The 15,917-nt window shown below is 41.0% G+C and overlaps 1 protein-coding gene across 2 annotated transcripts in view; it reads right to left on the bottom strand.

The window, feature by feature from the left end:
- Window positions 1–15,917, bottom strand: part of SLC9A9 (solute carrier family 9 member A9) — a 719,922-nt gene that overhangs the window by 528,676 nt on the left and 175,329 nt on the right. For both annotated transcript variants that reach the window (XM_067033615.1, XM_067033614.1), the window contains 2 exons: window positions 6,958–7,035; window positions 4,931–5,007 (listed from right to left, as the gene is read on the bottom strand). In XM_067033615.1, coding sequence (XP_066889716.1) covers window positions 4,931–5,007; window positions 6,958–7,035 — 155 coding nt within the window. The remainder of the gene's footprint in view (window positions 1–4,930; window positions 5,008–6,957; window positions 7,036–15,917) is intronic.

Here is a 15,917-nt window from a genome sequence, read left to right as displayed (position 1 = left end):
CTTAGTTGCTCTGCAGCATGTGGGATCTTCCCAGACCAGGGCTCGAACCCGTGTCCCCTGCATCGGCAGGAGGATTCTTAACCACTGCGCTACCAGGGAAGTCTTCCATGTCCCTTTTTTCCAAATATTTTTGAAACTGGCATTTGTTTTAATTCCTCATTAACAGAGAAGCTAAAAGGGTATCATTTTCATCGCTCTTGAAGAAGAAGCACTTCATGGGTACTAATGAGTTCTTAGAACAAAAACGTATGTGCTGATAGTAAGCATTAGGTAGGTTGTCATTGTGATGACACATCTGTGTGGCCATAGAGTGGAAACATGGAGTCAAAGGTAAAGGAATAGTCCCCAAAGATGAAGGAGATGAATGGCAAAATAATTCAAACACATGGGTTTTATTTAAAAACAGATATGTATTTAAAATATTTCTTCAGTGATAAAATGGGGGAGAAAACTAGAAAAGATGGTTTGATCCTTTAAGAACAATCCATCCTATAAAAAAAAAGGTTAAAGCTTTCTTTGACTTTATTGCCAGGAGGATACTGTTAAAATTTCCCATGTAATATGAAAGATGATTTACATCTAATTTTTGAAACAAAATGAAGTTAATAAAGGTTAAGAACTCTTTCATTTAAATGGACTCAATGGGCTTCCCTGGTGGCGCAGTGGTTGAGAGTCCGCCTGCCGATGCAGGGGACGCGGGTTCGTGCGCCGGTCCGGGAAGATCCCACGTGCCGCGGAGCGGCTGGGCCCGTGAGCCATGGCCGCTGGGCCTGCGCGTCCGGAGCCTGTGCTCCGCAGCGGGAGAGGCCACAACAGCGAGAGGCCCGCGTACCGCAAAAAAAAAAAAAAAAAAAATGGACCCAATGATTAAAATTACTAAAGCCTCTGAATCCAGCTCTAAAGCCAACCTGTAGTTTGATTACAGTGTTTACCTACAGAAGACCATGACCCACTAGCTGAGTTTTCATTTATATTCCAAAATCACTCTGTGACCTTCACATTCTTATAAATTTCGGATCCTGGGGCTTCCCTGGTGGCGCAGAGATTAAGAATCTGCCTGCCAATGCAGGGGGCACAGGTTTGAGCCCTGGTTCAGGAAGATCCCACACGCCGTGGAGCAACTAAGCCCGTGAGCCACAACTACTGAGCCTGCGCTCTAGAGCCCACGAGCCACAACTACTGAGCCCGCGGCGTGCCACAACTACTGAAGCCCGTGTGCCTAGAGCCCATGCTCCGCAACAAGAGAAGCCACCACAATGAGAAGCCCGTGCACCACAATGAAGAGTAGCCCACGCTCGCTGCAACTGGAGAAACCCCGCATGCAGCAATGAAGACCCAGTGCAGCTAAAAATAAATAAATAAAATTTAAAAGTTTAAAAAATAAAAATATAATATATTTCTGATCCTGGGCTTCATTGCCATCTGTCAGCTGACTCTCCAGTATTTCAGGTCCCACATTATCTTACATTGCTCAGTGAGACTTACTCTCTAACTTGGAAACTTGCACAATATTCCGCATACCCACCAGGACTAATGCACTTGAGAGTATGGAAAATCCAACTACCTCATCCCTCTTCACTAAATGACTACCCAGAATCTGCCTCTTTTATAAAATTATTCTCAGAGTCCAATCTAACTGACTGTCCTGAATCCCTCCTCTTGCCCATTTTATGCAAGTATAAACGGAACTGCATAAGCTCAGGCCTCCCCCTTCTTCCCCTTAAAAATGTGGATTTCTTTTAGATAGGGTTCCCTAATAAAAATCTCTCACGTCTGTGAGAACTTTTAAGGGGATAAAAGAAGAAACAAGGGGCATGTTAGTAAATATTGACTGATTTACACCATTTTTTCTTTAGTTTAATATTCTAAATGCTATTTTTTTAGTGATACCAATACATAGAAGTAAAGCACATTTTTTGGCATTAAGAATTTGACTCTGGAGCCAAACTCTTTGGTTACTAATACCAGCCCTATTACTTACACTGTTACTCTCTCTGAACCTCAGCTGTCTCAACTGTTAAAGGAGGGTAATAACAGTAGCTACTTAATAGGATTATTTGGAGGATTAAATGAAATAATCCATGTAAAGTACTTTTGAAAAGGGCATGGTACATATTAAGCACTGAATAAATGTTTGTAGCGTTGTTCTTATCACCATTAATTTATCAGAAAATATAACTGTTCATTTTCTAAGACTTAAGTGTAAGTTTGAGTGACTCACAACAGGAGTCACCAAATTATGAAAGTGTCAGTTTGGTCTGAATTCAAGTGTGTGCCTTTCTTTCAAAATTCCTGATTGTATTTGGAAAACAACATAAAAATAAATGATTGTTTCTCATTGTACAGTATCCCAAACAACTGAACCTACCAATACTCTTCCTCTATTTCTGCCCATAGCATAAGTGTGGAGTCGCCCATCATTTCCTAGGGCTTGAATCCAATGGACCTACGCCTATCCCGCTTGACCTCTCCTGTGTTAGACACTGTCCACCCTCCATCTACATTTTCCTTTAACTTCCAGATACATTCCCTGCTGGTTTGTTTCCTGTTTCTTGGGCCCAGTACTTAGTCCTTCGTGGGCACCTCTTCCTTTCTTCAAATAGTGCTGTTGCATAAGTACCTTCCTTTCTCACTCCACATACTTGCGTCGGATGACCTCGTTCTCTCAAGATTTCAACAAGTTGATAGCTCCATATCCACCTTTACTGCCACTGTCTAAGACTAGGTCCTCATCACTTCCAACCTAGCCTGGAAATTGTCTCTAAAATAGTCCCCTTGCTGCCTTTTTCCCACTTCACATGGCCACCTGAATGTCCTTCCTAAAGTATAAATCTGACCTTGTCGCGCTCAAGCTAAAGCTCTTCAACGGTTTCCCTTACCTTGCTGGATAAGATCCTAAAATCTTTAAACTATCTAACCCTTCTGCACTTTAACCTAATGACCCATATTAGGAAGGCACCCTATAAGTTTTTGTTGTTCAAACAAGGAACATGGTTCTAAAAGTTTTGCCAGGGCTGTATTTTTTATTCAAATCACTTTTCATTATAAATTATTGATCACAGCCTTAAAAATCAATTAGAAGAGCTTCTCAACTCCAGTAAATACATATCACTAGATTTCTTGAATTGAAATTTTTAGGAATAAGTCAATTATATACAATGCGCAAGTGCAAGCATATACACACACACACATACGCACACACTATACATTATTGTGCTTTAAAAATAGGTGTATAGATTTTTAATAATAGTAAAGTGTATTATATAAATGCATACACTTATGTATACTTAAAATCAGTTATGCAAAGGAAACAGAGTCATGACGAAACTGATTATGCCATAATTTGACAGCATTGTCCACAAGTTTAGAATTTGCATCTCTTGTAAATCTCAGACTTCCATATTATAGAACTGCTAAAGATCGATCTTGCTGTAAACTGATAATCATTTGTAGAGTCCACACATCTCAGAGTCTTGTGTCAATGTATAGGAATAATATTAGGTATGTATAGAAATTCAAGATAAATTGCTAAAGGAAGAGGGGGGTGATGGAAAGACCTTGATGGAAAGATCAAGAGCAGAAGTTCTGAATTTTGTCCTGATCAAGGTCCTACTTCTTATAGATGGTGAGACTGAAACAATTAATTAGCCTTTCGAGATGTTACATTCTTCATCTTCAGAAGGAGGGGTTTTCATTACACAGATCTCTGAGGCCCTTGCCAGCTTTGAAATTGGGATATTTAGCTATGGCGTACCCACAGAGCAGAGAAGCCCCCCTTGAACAAGCTTTGAGAAAGATCAAATCCACTGTGACTCTCAGTCACAGACAGTTGATAGATCTTTCAGTTGGTCCAGATTTCATAAGCCTCCCCAGTCTACATCTCTGCAAGCCTCCACCTTCAGGTGCTAAAATCTTCAGCTCCCTCACAGCCTTAACCATGCGGGACACTTTCATACAATGTAGCCTGAGTTGTTCTAGGCTTGAATCAATAAAAATCTAACAGAGAATTCAAAATCACCGCCCCCTCCCATTCCCCACTTTCAGGTCCAAGTAATGTTAGCTCCTTAGCCTTCCAGTGACACACACTAAACATTTCATAAGGAAAAGGCTGGATGAGTGACTAATGTGTGTTTTTAGCCTCAGTTTCTTGTGTTAGGGATATAACAGCTGGATGCAGTAAAATTCCAGGGTAGAACTGGCTGTATCGACAATTTAAGACATCCACGCCACCGTAGTCACAGCAGCTGTACGTGTTTTCTGCAGTGGAGATTTAACGTATTGGATAGGATTGTAAGTGAATTGGACTGGCTTCACCATTTTGTACCACATTTTGCTTTATGATGAGCTGCAAGCCAGAGTCCATACGGTTAGACTTGGGGCTTAGCAGTGTAACCAATAAAATATAATGAGAAAAACAACAAGTCTGCGTTCTACAGTGTATCCCAGCATTCAACAACTCTCCTGGTATTTAGAGAGGTCTGTCTCAGACTGCTCTCTTGTAAACTTTCCCTTAGAAAGAAAACCCTTAACGTATAGTTACTATTTTACTCCTATCAACTATAGGTAATGTTCTGCCAAGAAGAAGGAAAATGAATGAGATGTGCGTATCTACATTATTGAAGCCAAAAACGTCAACGTGCTTCATATAACTCAAACCAAATTATCCACATTCCCTAAATCAGAAGTTCAAAACTCACAGAGAAAATTCAACAGTCTAGTTCTAGCTTGCTTTGATTTGAAGACTTGTGTTTGTCAAGAAGACGTGCGAGACTTGGAACTGAGTCAGAAAAATGTGTAAAGAGGTGATATACTGCAAAAAATAGACAATTCCCCCAGTCAGCGTTGAGTCCAGGAAATGTGAGATTCCTCCCACATTTCCAGAGCACCGGCCCTACAGCCTTCTGGAACTTGAGCTCCGAATGTCACTTACCCTATGACGATACAGGAGATGGCAGTTCCCAAGAAGGCATATGTTAAAATAGATCCTAAGTTCTGAAAAAAGTGTCTCTGGGGAGAAAGAGATACATTTTATATAGTACATCAGCATTTTTCTTCTTAGTGTTAACAGGAAATAAAAATAAATACAATAAATTGCCCCACCCTTCCCTCGCTGTTTAGGCAAATTTTGTTTTTGGAGCATCAGTTCCTGGTCTTATTGTACAAATAAGGCTTAACTGATTTACACAGCCAAGGACAGAGGTTTCCACAAAATAGGGGGAAAAAATACAGCTGGAAGGTGACAGGGTAGAGATGCCAGAACTGGCTGGACCTGAGAGAGAGGGAAGGGACTGAAGCAATGGCCATGCAGGATTCCGGGATGATCAAAGGAAGACAGAGTTTTTCAGAAGTTTTGTTGTCACTGAAATCCCTTTAGCACTTAGAATATACTATTCTAAAAGATTTAAGTTGTCTTTTGACTTTTATTGGATCTCTGATTTACAGTTCTTCTGAATGTGATGAAACCAAACCGTAATCACCTACAACAGTTTATTCTAATGAATCACACAAAATGATGCCTCGTCTTGGGGCTGGAGATGAGGAAGGATGAGTGGAATAAGTCTAGCTTTCTAAATCTTTTCAAACGCTTGCTTGGGAAAACTCCCTTCCAGTTCTGTAAGTGGCATCTGAGTAGTCAGAACTGACAGAAAGGGGAAGCCTGGAGTGCACAAGAAAATCAAGTCTGTGCTGAAAAAGCAAAGGCTGCTGGAGCCCACAGGCCAAACGAGGAGAGCCCTAGGAATCTCTGAAGTGGGTGGTGGGCAGCAGAAAAGCAACTGCACTACCTCTGCATCTATCTCAAAACTCATTCAGGCCAGAACCCCACTCTGCAGCACTGGGGATGCTAGCACCTAAACTTTGATGTGAATTACTAATTTAGGAAATGTGAGCATCCAGGCTGCACCTAAGTAATGTTTTGCAAGTGCATAGAAACTGCAAAACCGGACTTTGTCTCTATGATCATCAACAGCTGAGTGTTAGCAAAGCAATCTTAAGTTTTCACCCAGTGGGTGAAGGGTAAACCCAATGTAATTAACAGCAAACTCTGGTTATAATCATCTAGAATAATATTGCCCAGTAGAAATACAATGTAAACCATATACGTCATTTAAAATTTTTCTAGTAGCCACATTAAAATAAGTTTTTAAAAAGTAAAATGAAGTTGATAATAAAATGTTTTATTTAACCCAATATATTCAAACATTATCATTTCTATATGAAATCAATATAAAACATTATTGAAATAATTTACATTATTTTTTGCTACTGAGTCTGTAAAATCCAGTGCATATTGTACACTTAAAGCACGTCTTCAGGGGCTTCCCTGGTGGTGCAGTGGCTAGGAATCAGCTTGTCAATTCAGGGGACATGGGTTCGAGCCCTGGTCTGGGAAGATTCCACATGCCACGGAGCAACTAAGCCTGGGCGCCACAACTACTGAGTCCAAGCGCCACAGCTACTGAAGTCCGCGTGCCTAGAGCCTGTGCTCCACAACAAGAGAGGCCACCGCAATGAGAAGCCCGCACACTTCAATGAAGAGTAGCCCCTGCTTGGCACAACTAGAGAAAGCCTGCACACAGCAATGAAGACCCAACGCAGCCAATAATAAATAAAATAAAATAAACTATGATAACTGTAGAAAAATGACTGATGAAAAAGCCCCAAATATTAATAAATAAATAAATAAATAAAATTTTAAAAAACAAACAAAAAAGAAAAAGCACACCACTCGGACCAGTCACATTTCAATGGCACGTGGCTATTGGTCAGTATATTGGACATAGCAGGATTTAGAAGAATTCTAAGCATGTCAGATTTGAATCTGTATCACATATGATCTAAGATAATTATATTCTTACCAAATAGATAAACGCATAAAATAAAATAATTTTTTTTCATTAGTGCTGGCAAAATTCTCTACTTAATGATAAAAGAAGAAAACAATCACTGTATATTTACCTTCTTTAGGCTATATCCGGCATGAAATATAATTGGTGGTAGTAAAACATTGAAGAAGATTTCTGGATCAAATGTCATCTGCCAGAAAAGACAAAAGTATAGTTAAGAAGATGCTCCTTTGGGCTACTAAAAATAAGTTTAAAAAAATTGTTATAGTCACCCTTGCTAAGGTTGTCTGAGGCATATTAACATGATATTAAATTAGCAAAGATGAAAATAAGAGAAAATGCAAACTTAGAAATTCATAATTGAATACAACTATAAAGTAATATTTTAAATGTAAAACTTATACTCTATTCTGTAGCTAATAAGAATATCAAAAAACCTCAATGAAACCTCTCTAGGCAAAAAAGCCTTTTCCTTTTTCTTTGATTAGTTATTCACTCCTCATATTTTCAATGTTTTTATTCTATTTTATTTTTTTCTGGTTGAGGGGATTGGTAGTGTTCCAACATTTTAGCTCTGACAAGGATTTATCTAAGGTTTTCCCAAATAAAACATTTTTAGAAATCTAGTCTTACTTTTTGCACTTTATCCCACTCTGAAGTTCAAAATATTTTCTGGACTCTGGAAAAACACATTTGAAAGTGAAACTGGATTTTTCTAGTATTTGCTTATTGGCTTTTACTTAAATGTTAAAATAAACTTGGCAAAAAATCCCTTGGTGTGAAATACAATGAAATGAGATGTAGAAATTCTTGAATCCAATATCTGTTATTTGCTGGGTAGTCTGAAAATGTTAACTCATTTAATCTTTAAAACCTTCCTTAGGCTCATTCTCTTCTTCCACACTTTCCCTCCGTCACCCCCTTCTCTCTCTCACTCTCCCTCTCTCTCTCTGTCTCTCTCTCTCTGTCTCTCTCTCTCTCACACACACACACACACACACACACACTGCCATTCATTATTTCACCACTAAGGGCTTCTTACCATTACAGTACTCGTCAAAATCTTTGAGACGTATGGGTTTCACAACTATGCTTTCTAATTTCCTCCCCCTTTTTGCCTGAATTCTTACTCATCTCTGAAGCTGGATCTCAAAAGCTACTCCTCTCTGAAACATGCTTTGATTTCCCAAGTCAAAACTGACCATTCTTTCTTCTATGCTCTTTCAGCACTTTGTACCCTCCCTTGCAGCATATGTGTTTCATAACATACTTTACACGATTATTGGTTTCCATTTGGCTGTTTTCCCAGTGAAATTGGGAAGCCATCAAGGATCACAATGATGTCTTAGTCAATTCTGTGTTGCTTTCATCCCTTCCAGTGCTAGCCCATTGCTCAATATATATTTGCTAAATTGGAAAAAAAAATTAATTGCCTTTGAGAGACAAATCTATTAAAATAGAATGAATTATATATATCCCTAACAACCTTACACATTACAGGTAAGAATTACTTAAGTAAAAATTAAGAAAAGCCTTTCTTAACTCCCATTTTTTACTTTGGGCCTAATTGAACATTGCCAGAGTCCCTCTTCACTCGTCTGCATACTGGCCCCTCAACTCTACTCTTCTAATATTTGGGACGGGGAAGGGGGGAAAGTAGGAGCCACCTAACTCAGCTGGGCACCCTCTCATAAACCTAGTTATTCCCTCATTGACGCTACAACTTCTTGTACCAGTGACCATTCAGATCGATCAGCTTGGCCCATCCCTAACTCTCTGTGCCAGTTTCTTCATCTTGAAAATGAAGACAATAATCTGGTACCTAATTTTAAGGTGGTTATAAAAATTAAATGAATTAATACTTACAAAGCCCTTTCAGCATTGCCTAACATCTAGCAAGCACCTTTAAGTATTTATTACTAAAGAAAATAAAATATCTGAATTAATATTTTGAAGTTATACTATTTGAAGAAGTTGCCCTGTTGTTAGGAACTCTTGAGTGTTACAACTGTGTAACATTTGGGCAAAGATATTACTTTTCCTTCTAAGTTTACTCTTTTTTCTAAGATTATCTGGAACACCATTATTGATCTATTTTTGAGGCCTCTTTGAGAGTGTAGCAATTGCATATTTGAAAGTTTTTAGCAAAGAGATGTATTTCTGAGTTCTGGAGGAGAGAAGCAATGCAGCCGTGATCATCTGGAAGAGAGAATTACAGTGGCACAACATCTTGGACAGAAAATCCCTCGCCTCGGCAGTTTTTCTGCAAAAATCAGTTTAATCACTCAACCAGAACATTTCAATAATCAGAATGCCTCATTCCCTGCATGCAGGTTAACTAATGTGTTATTGAATTATATTTTCTGGAGCAGCCAGATGAAACTGGCAGGCTGAGAATGGCATGCAGCGTATGAGGATTTATTTGTATATACAAAACAGATTTGTGTTCCTTTCAGGCTTGCTATAAGCTTAGGAACTGCTAAATCAGAGTTCTGGGAGTAACTCCAAACCCAGACAATTTCTCAGAAATGGCTAGATCTGCCGCTGCACCAACCTCCAGATGGCGATTCCACATGTCATTTTCCTCAGACTTTGTGTTCAAATCGTGGCCTTGGAAGTGAGACTGTTTTTAAGGCCCAAACAATTAAAATTTTTCATTATAGTATGGGGGGGGGGAAACCTAAGGCAGGTGTGAAAGGGAATAGCAGAAAGTTAAAAATCTTCCAGCTAAATACATTAGTCTTTTTTTTTTTTTTTTTTTTGCTGTACGCGGGCCTCTCACTGTTGTGGCCTCTCCCGTTGCGGAGCACAGGCTCCAGATGCGCAGGCTCAGCGGCCATGGCTCACGGGCCCAGCCGCTCCGCGGCATGTGGGATCCTCCCAGACCGGGGCACGAACCCGCGTCCCCTGCATCGGCAGGCGGACTCTCAACCACTGCGCCACCAGGGAAGCCCTACATTAGTCTTAAGATACAAATTTTATAGACCAGCACTGTCCAGTAGGACTTTCTGTGATGTGAAAATGTTCTATTACTGTCCTGCCCAATACAGTAGCCATGGGACACATGATCTATTGAGCAATTGAGTTGCAAGCTACTGGAACTGAGAGACTGAAATTTTTATTTTCTGTGGCTAGTAACTATTGCACAGTACATTTATAGACAGTTACTAGCATTTAAAAATTCAGACCATTCAATTATTAGACGGTTTATCATCCCATATAAGGAATGGCTAATTTGGAGCAACCGACCTGAGACTCAGGTGGTAGAATTATGGATGCTTCATGAAAACTGTGAGATTTTTAAATGCTGAGATTCAATTCTTAAAATACCAGATAATATGAGACAGAAAAATACCAATATGTTCAACTACTACAAGGATGCAGTAGTTTTACCTATTAACTTAAATACGCACTGGTATTTGGCTAGGAACAGCCTGGACATGTTGATGGAGATAATCAACTTGAAAACTTCCAAAAGCAGAAAGCAAAGGTATCAAGTTTAATGCTCATCAGAAGGTTATAGATACAAAAATTCTGTTTGGGGCTTCCCTGGTGGCGCAGTGGTTGAGAATCTGCCTGCCAATGCAGGGGACACAGGTTTGGGCCCTGGTCTGGCAGGGTCCCACATGCTACAGAGCAACTGGGCCCGTGAGCCACAACTACTGAGCCTGCGCGTCTGGAGCCTGTGCTCCTCAACAAGAGAGGCCGTGACAGTGAGAGGCCCGGGCACCGCGACGAAGAATGGCCCCCGCTCGCCGCAACTAGAGAAAAGCCCTCGCACAGAAACGAAGACCCAACACAGGCAAAAATTAAAAAAATTTAAAAATCTGTTTGGTCCTGAGTAGTAAGGCATCCAGCAACTCAATATGAACTGTCTAGGAAGAAATATCAGTGTTCTAGGCAACTACTAAATAAATAAGCACTAAAAGAACCACTTTAATAGGGGACTGTGATTTATGTGGCATATTACTCCCAAAGAGGCCTTTTAAAAACACAGTTTCATTAACTCTGACAGCATTCCTGAGTGGTAACTGGCAAATGCAATTATCCCCTTTTTCCAGAGACAGGAGAAGAAATGAATGGCATGCCCGGTGTCAATGAATGTGTCAGGGATATTGCTGGGAATTGGGTGTATCTGCATGGGCAAGCTTAAATGTGCGCTTTCCAAGGGAGAACCAGGCTAACATAACTACTTAAAGCAAGACTTAGGAGTGTTTAAGAGAAGTTGGGACTCAGAAGAAGGCTTTCATTATTTTGGCAATTCCCAATTCCTTTGGAAAAGTAAAAGTGGTTAACACAATAATGCGTTCACTTATCTTCAATGCTTTGTTCATTAGAAATCTAACAAGCCTCTTCTTTGTTGCAAAGTTCTTGAAGATATATGATAGATGGACTGAATCCATGAAGGTTATAGTCAAAAGAAAGACGCTGTGTAGTTTCAGTACAAGGCACAGGGTTACATTGTAGTTCATGGTTCTCTAGGACAGAGACACAAACTCTGGGCTTGCTAACCCTGCAGGGAGGCTTGATACTGAAGCAGAGTACGAGCTGGGTTTTGAAGGATGGGTAGGAGCCTCTCCATGGGGCACCAACATACAGAACCATGCCACAAGGGAAACTGGCAGCTTCCTGGAGTTTCAGTTATACTTGACAGCCAACAGTTTGAAATATTTTAAAAATGCAGATATACTTAAAAGTGAAAATCAAAACCCACATGCATTTTTAATATAAATATGAGAATTCAAAGAAAACTTGGCTTGCTCGGGGGAGACAGCTTTGGGATATACATAGAGACAACTCAAGGGTGTGTGTTTCCTTTCCTCTGCCCTAAGTTTTGGTATGAAAGCACCAGAGGCAGAGAATGGAGAACACATTCAGAATCTCTGATGAAAATATACCACCTACTAATTAGATGAGCTTAGTCCACTTAATCTCTCTGAGGCTCAGTTTCACCATTTGTAATACGGGCATGCAAATGCCTACTTCCTAGACTTGCTTTTGAGGATTAGATGTAATAAGAGATGTAAAGTGTTCTACTTGGTACCTGACACTGATTGTTTCTCAGGAAATGCTCACTATACCTGAATTGAAATGGAAGAAAGTGTTGAAGCAATGGGTTAAGGATTGGAGGTACAAGGTGCACTTGGGGAACAGAAATAGAAAATGTAGACCTCCTGAGTGATGTGGGAGGAGGTTAAGGCCTGGCTATGCATACTGCCCAGATTATTAACCTCTCTAACCCAGCGGAAATGAACTGAAACTATATTCATTCAAATACGGAAGAAAGTAGAGATATTTTACACAGCAGGATTAAACAATAAAATGGCCATTGGGAGTATAAATTTGTATAACCTTTTAGTAGAGTAATTTAGCAAAAGTTATCAAAATGTCAAATATCCATATCATTTGTTTAGTTTCGTTTTTGAAATTTATTTTTGGCTGCACTGGGTCTTTGTTGCTGCACGCGGGCTTTTCTCTCGTTGCAGGGAGCGGGGGATACTCTTTATTGCGGTGCCGCGGGCTTCTCATTGCAGTGTCTTCTCTTGTTGTGGAGCACAGGCTCTAGGCTCGCGGGCTTCAATAGCTGTGGCTTGCAGGCTTTAGAGAGCAGGCTCTGTAGTTGTGGCGCACGGGCTTAGTTGCTCCGTGGCATGTGGGATCTTCCCGGACCAGGGCTCGAACCCGTGTCCCCTGCATCGGCAGGTGGATTCTTAACCACTGCGCCACCAGGGAAGCCCAGATATCCCTACCATTTGACTCAGCAATACCTCATCTGAGAATTTATCCTGCAGATATGCTTGCACATGTGTAGAATGACATAAGGGCAAGAGTATTCATTGCAGATGAATAAATGGGAAAAAAGAAGGCGTTGAGGATGATTGAACAATGGACTGGTTAAATAAATCACAATATCCAGCTGACCCTCGACCAAGGTAGGGGTTAACCGTGCTGACCCTCCATGCAGTCGAAAACTGGGTATAACTCACAGCTGGCCCTCTGTATATGAGGTTCTTCCCTTCCTGCAGTTCCTGCTTATCCACGGTTCTGCATCCATGGGTTCAACCAACTATGGATCATCTAGTACTGCAGTACTTGTTATTGAAAAAAATCTGCATATAAGTGGACCCACACAGTTCAAACTTGTGTTGCTCAAGGGTCAACTATAATCTGTAAAATTGAATACTATGCAACTGTTAGAAAGGCTGAGGAAACTCTATGAACTGATATGGTTGCTTTCTAAAATTTGCTGTCAAGCTAAAAAAGCAAGGTGTAGAACACTCTGTCTGGCATGTGTAACAAACACTGCTGTGGCCTCACCACACCCCATTTTCCTTTTGTCCTGGCCAGACACTTAGACCACATTTCCTTGTAGTCACATGGGGCCATATGACAAAGGTCTGGCCAATTGAATATGGATAGAAGTAATATAAATAATTTCCAACCCTGGTCTCTAAAAATCCCCTAAATCTTCCATGTTCTCTGTCTTTCTGCCTTTGTTAGCTCCTGTAGAACACCTGGCAGAGGTCCCGAATACTAGGGACTGGGAGAACCACTAGATTAAAGGAAGTTGGGAATGATTAATGGCCCCTGGAGAAGGCGACAGTGGTCCCCTCATGGCCCACAGGCCACACTGGATTGGAACACAAGCAAGAAATAAACCTTTATTGTGTTATGTCATAGAGATTTGGGGGTAGTTTGTTAAAGCATTTGGCCTATTCCATGATTTGTGTGGAAAAGGAGGACGTGTAGAATATTTACCTGCATATTATAAATATGTGTGTGTTATATGCATATATATACTATTGTCTATTGCATATTATATATATGTTATATATATATATATATATATATATATATATATATATATATATATATATACACACACACAATCAGTTGCTTCTGGGGAGGCCAGGGAGGAGAACTTGGTGGCAGGAAGTACAGGGATTGGGAGAAGGATTTTCTGTATGTACTTACTGAGAGATGACTTTCTTTGCCCTGGCTTCATATCTATGGATACAGAGACGACTGCTGCTTAGAGCAGGGCATCCGGGCATTTTTGCCATCGTGACACACACACAGAAAATGAGTATATTGGGTCAATGGGGTAAACTGTGGGGAAATTAGGGTCCTGGTGAGACTACTCAGGGGTGAAAAGATGAGGCTAGGACTCTGACCATCCTCAGCCTAAGGATGAAAGGATTGCTGTCTCATGGCACACCTGTAACCCATCAGCACCCCAGCTGGGGAGCGCTGCACAGGATTGAACACTCCTGGTCCTGGTCCCACCTTTCACTCACTCTCCCTAGGAAACAGAGAGTGACCAGTCTAATTGGTCAGCTGGAGTAAAGGAACTGAGCGTGTGCGTCTCAGCTCCCTCTCTCTCCGTGTGGGAACCGGCCTGCTTGCTCAGAGTGGATGCCCCTGGCTCCTCCCAGACCGAGGGAAGGCTCATGCTGTCCAGCTGGCTCCGTGGCCGGGTGGGTCAGTCTTTCTAATTCTGGGGTGAAAGATGAGCAAGCCAGCTGACAGACTGAGGCTCATTATTTTACCTAGCTTTCGCTCTCTGTCTTTCTCGTTCCTGTAACTATGTCTCAACTAGCTATAAAATCAGATGGGCAACTATACTGCAACAACAAAAAGTCTTTTTTAATAAATACTATCAAGCTAAAAATCAGATGGGCAAAAGAAATGATATTGAATAATGTCTTCAAGATTCCAACCTACCTTTTTTGTACCTTTTGAACATTGAGCCACATGAATGTATTACTTACTCAAAAAATAAATAAAAGCTATTAAAAAAAAAAAAAAAAAGGTGTCTCAGGTAGATTAGTTGGAAGGGGCCTCAAGTTGAGCCTGGATGAAGGAAAACCATTGTCAGGTCACAGAACCAAAATGAGCACAAGGTAAGGACAATTTGAATGAAGGTGACTGTGACAGAATGAAAAGAAAGGACCAAACCCAGGAGACATCCATTCATTCCACGATATTTACTTAGAATAAGTAAGATCAGGACAAAGAATGGTAAGGATATAAGTTTAGGGAGGTAAGGAAGCCATACAAGCAGCAAAAAGATAATGAATTACTGTTTTTTAAAAATGGGGAGAAATCCTGCTCTTGACATTCAAATCTGTGGAATGGCCGGGTTAGGAGATAGTTATTCACAGTGAAAAGCATTCTTCCATTTTTCCAGATGATTTCCTACAGAGCTCTTATATGCGGCAGGGACTCATCAGAGAAATAGCCTTTACCTCCTGTAGGCTGGGGGTTTTTTTGTTTTTGTTTTTCGCAGTACGCGGGCCTCTCACTATCAAGGCCTCTCTTGCTGTGGAGCACAGGCTCCGGACGCGCAGGCGCAGCGGCCACGGCTCACGGGCCCAGCCGCTCCGCGGCACGTGGGATCCTCCCTGACCGGGGCACGAACCCGCGTCCCCTGCATCGGCAGGCGGGCTCTCAACCACTGCGCCACCGGGGAAGTCCTCGGCTGTTGTTTAAGAAATACGTAGTGCTACAGACACACAGGCCGTCAGAAGGAGAGGCTGCCTTAGACGTTACCCAACTTCGGGGTCTGCAAACTGATTTCTGCCAATCCCTGGGCTCCATGGAGGCAGTGGTGGTGACGGGAAGTGGAGGCAACTGTGCTGCATCCACCCTGGCTCTGCCCTCCAGGTTCTGCCTGAGCAGTTTTGATGTCACCTGTTTCACACATTGTGAAGGATTTTCAGATTTTCTTTGAGTGAAGTGTTCCTCTGCTAAAAACTGTTTGAAACCCTGACCTAATGTTGTCCCCCAGAAAGTTCAAGGGACATGTGGAAAATCATAGGATCACTCAGAGGCACCAATGAACTTTGAAGTCCTAAACCAGAGCTGTTTCTCTTTTTATTATATTCATATTCTTAATTTTGCTTCAAACAAGTTTTAAATGATGTGCCAGAGTTGAAGACCCTTCCCCAGAAGTGACCAATACCCTGAAGTTAGAAAGTGTTTTCCTTCCATGACTGTATTCTTGTACTTCATATACATGTATCCATAGAAATAATTAGTATTATTTGTGTGTTTTTAAATTTTACAGAA

This window comes from Kogia breviceps, chromosome 5 (genome assembly GCF_026419965.1).
Source record: "Kogia breviceps isolate mKogBre1 chromosome 5, mKogBre1 haplotype 1, whole genome shotgun sequence".
Taxonomy (NCBI): Eukaryota; Metazoa; Chordata; class Mammalia; order Artiodactyla; family Physeteridae; genus Kogia; species Kogia breviceps.
Note: the sequence above shows the minus strand (reverse complement) of the source record. Positions and strands in the feature narration are given on the sequence as shown.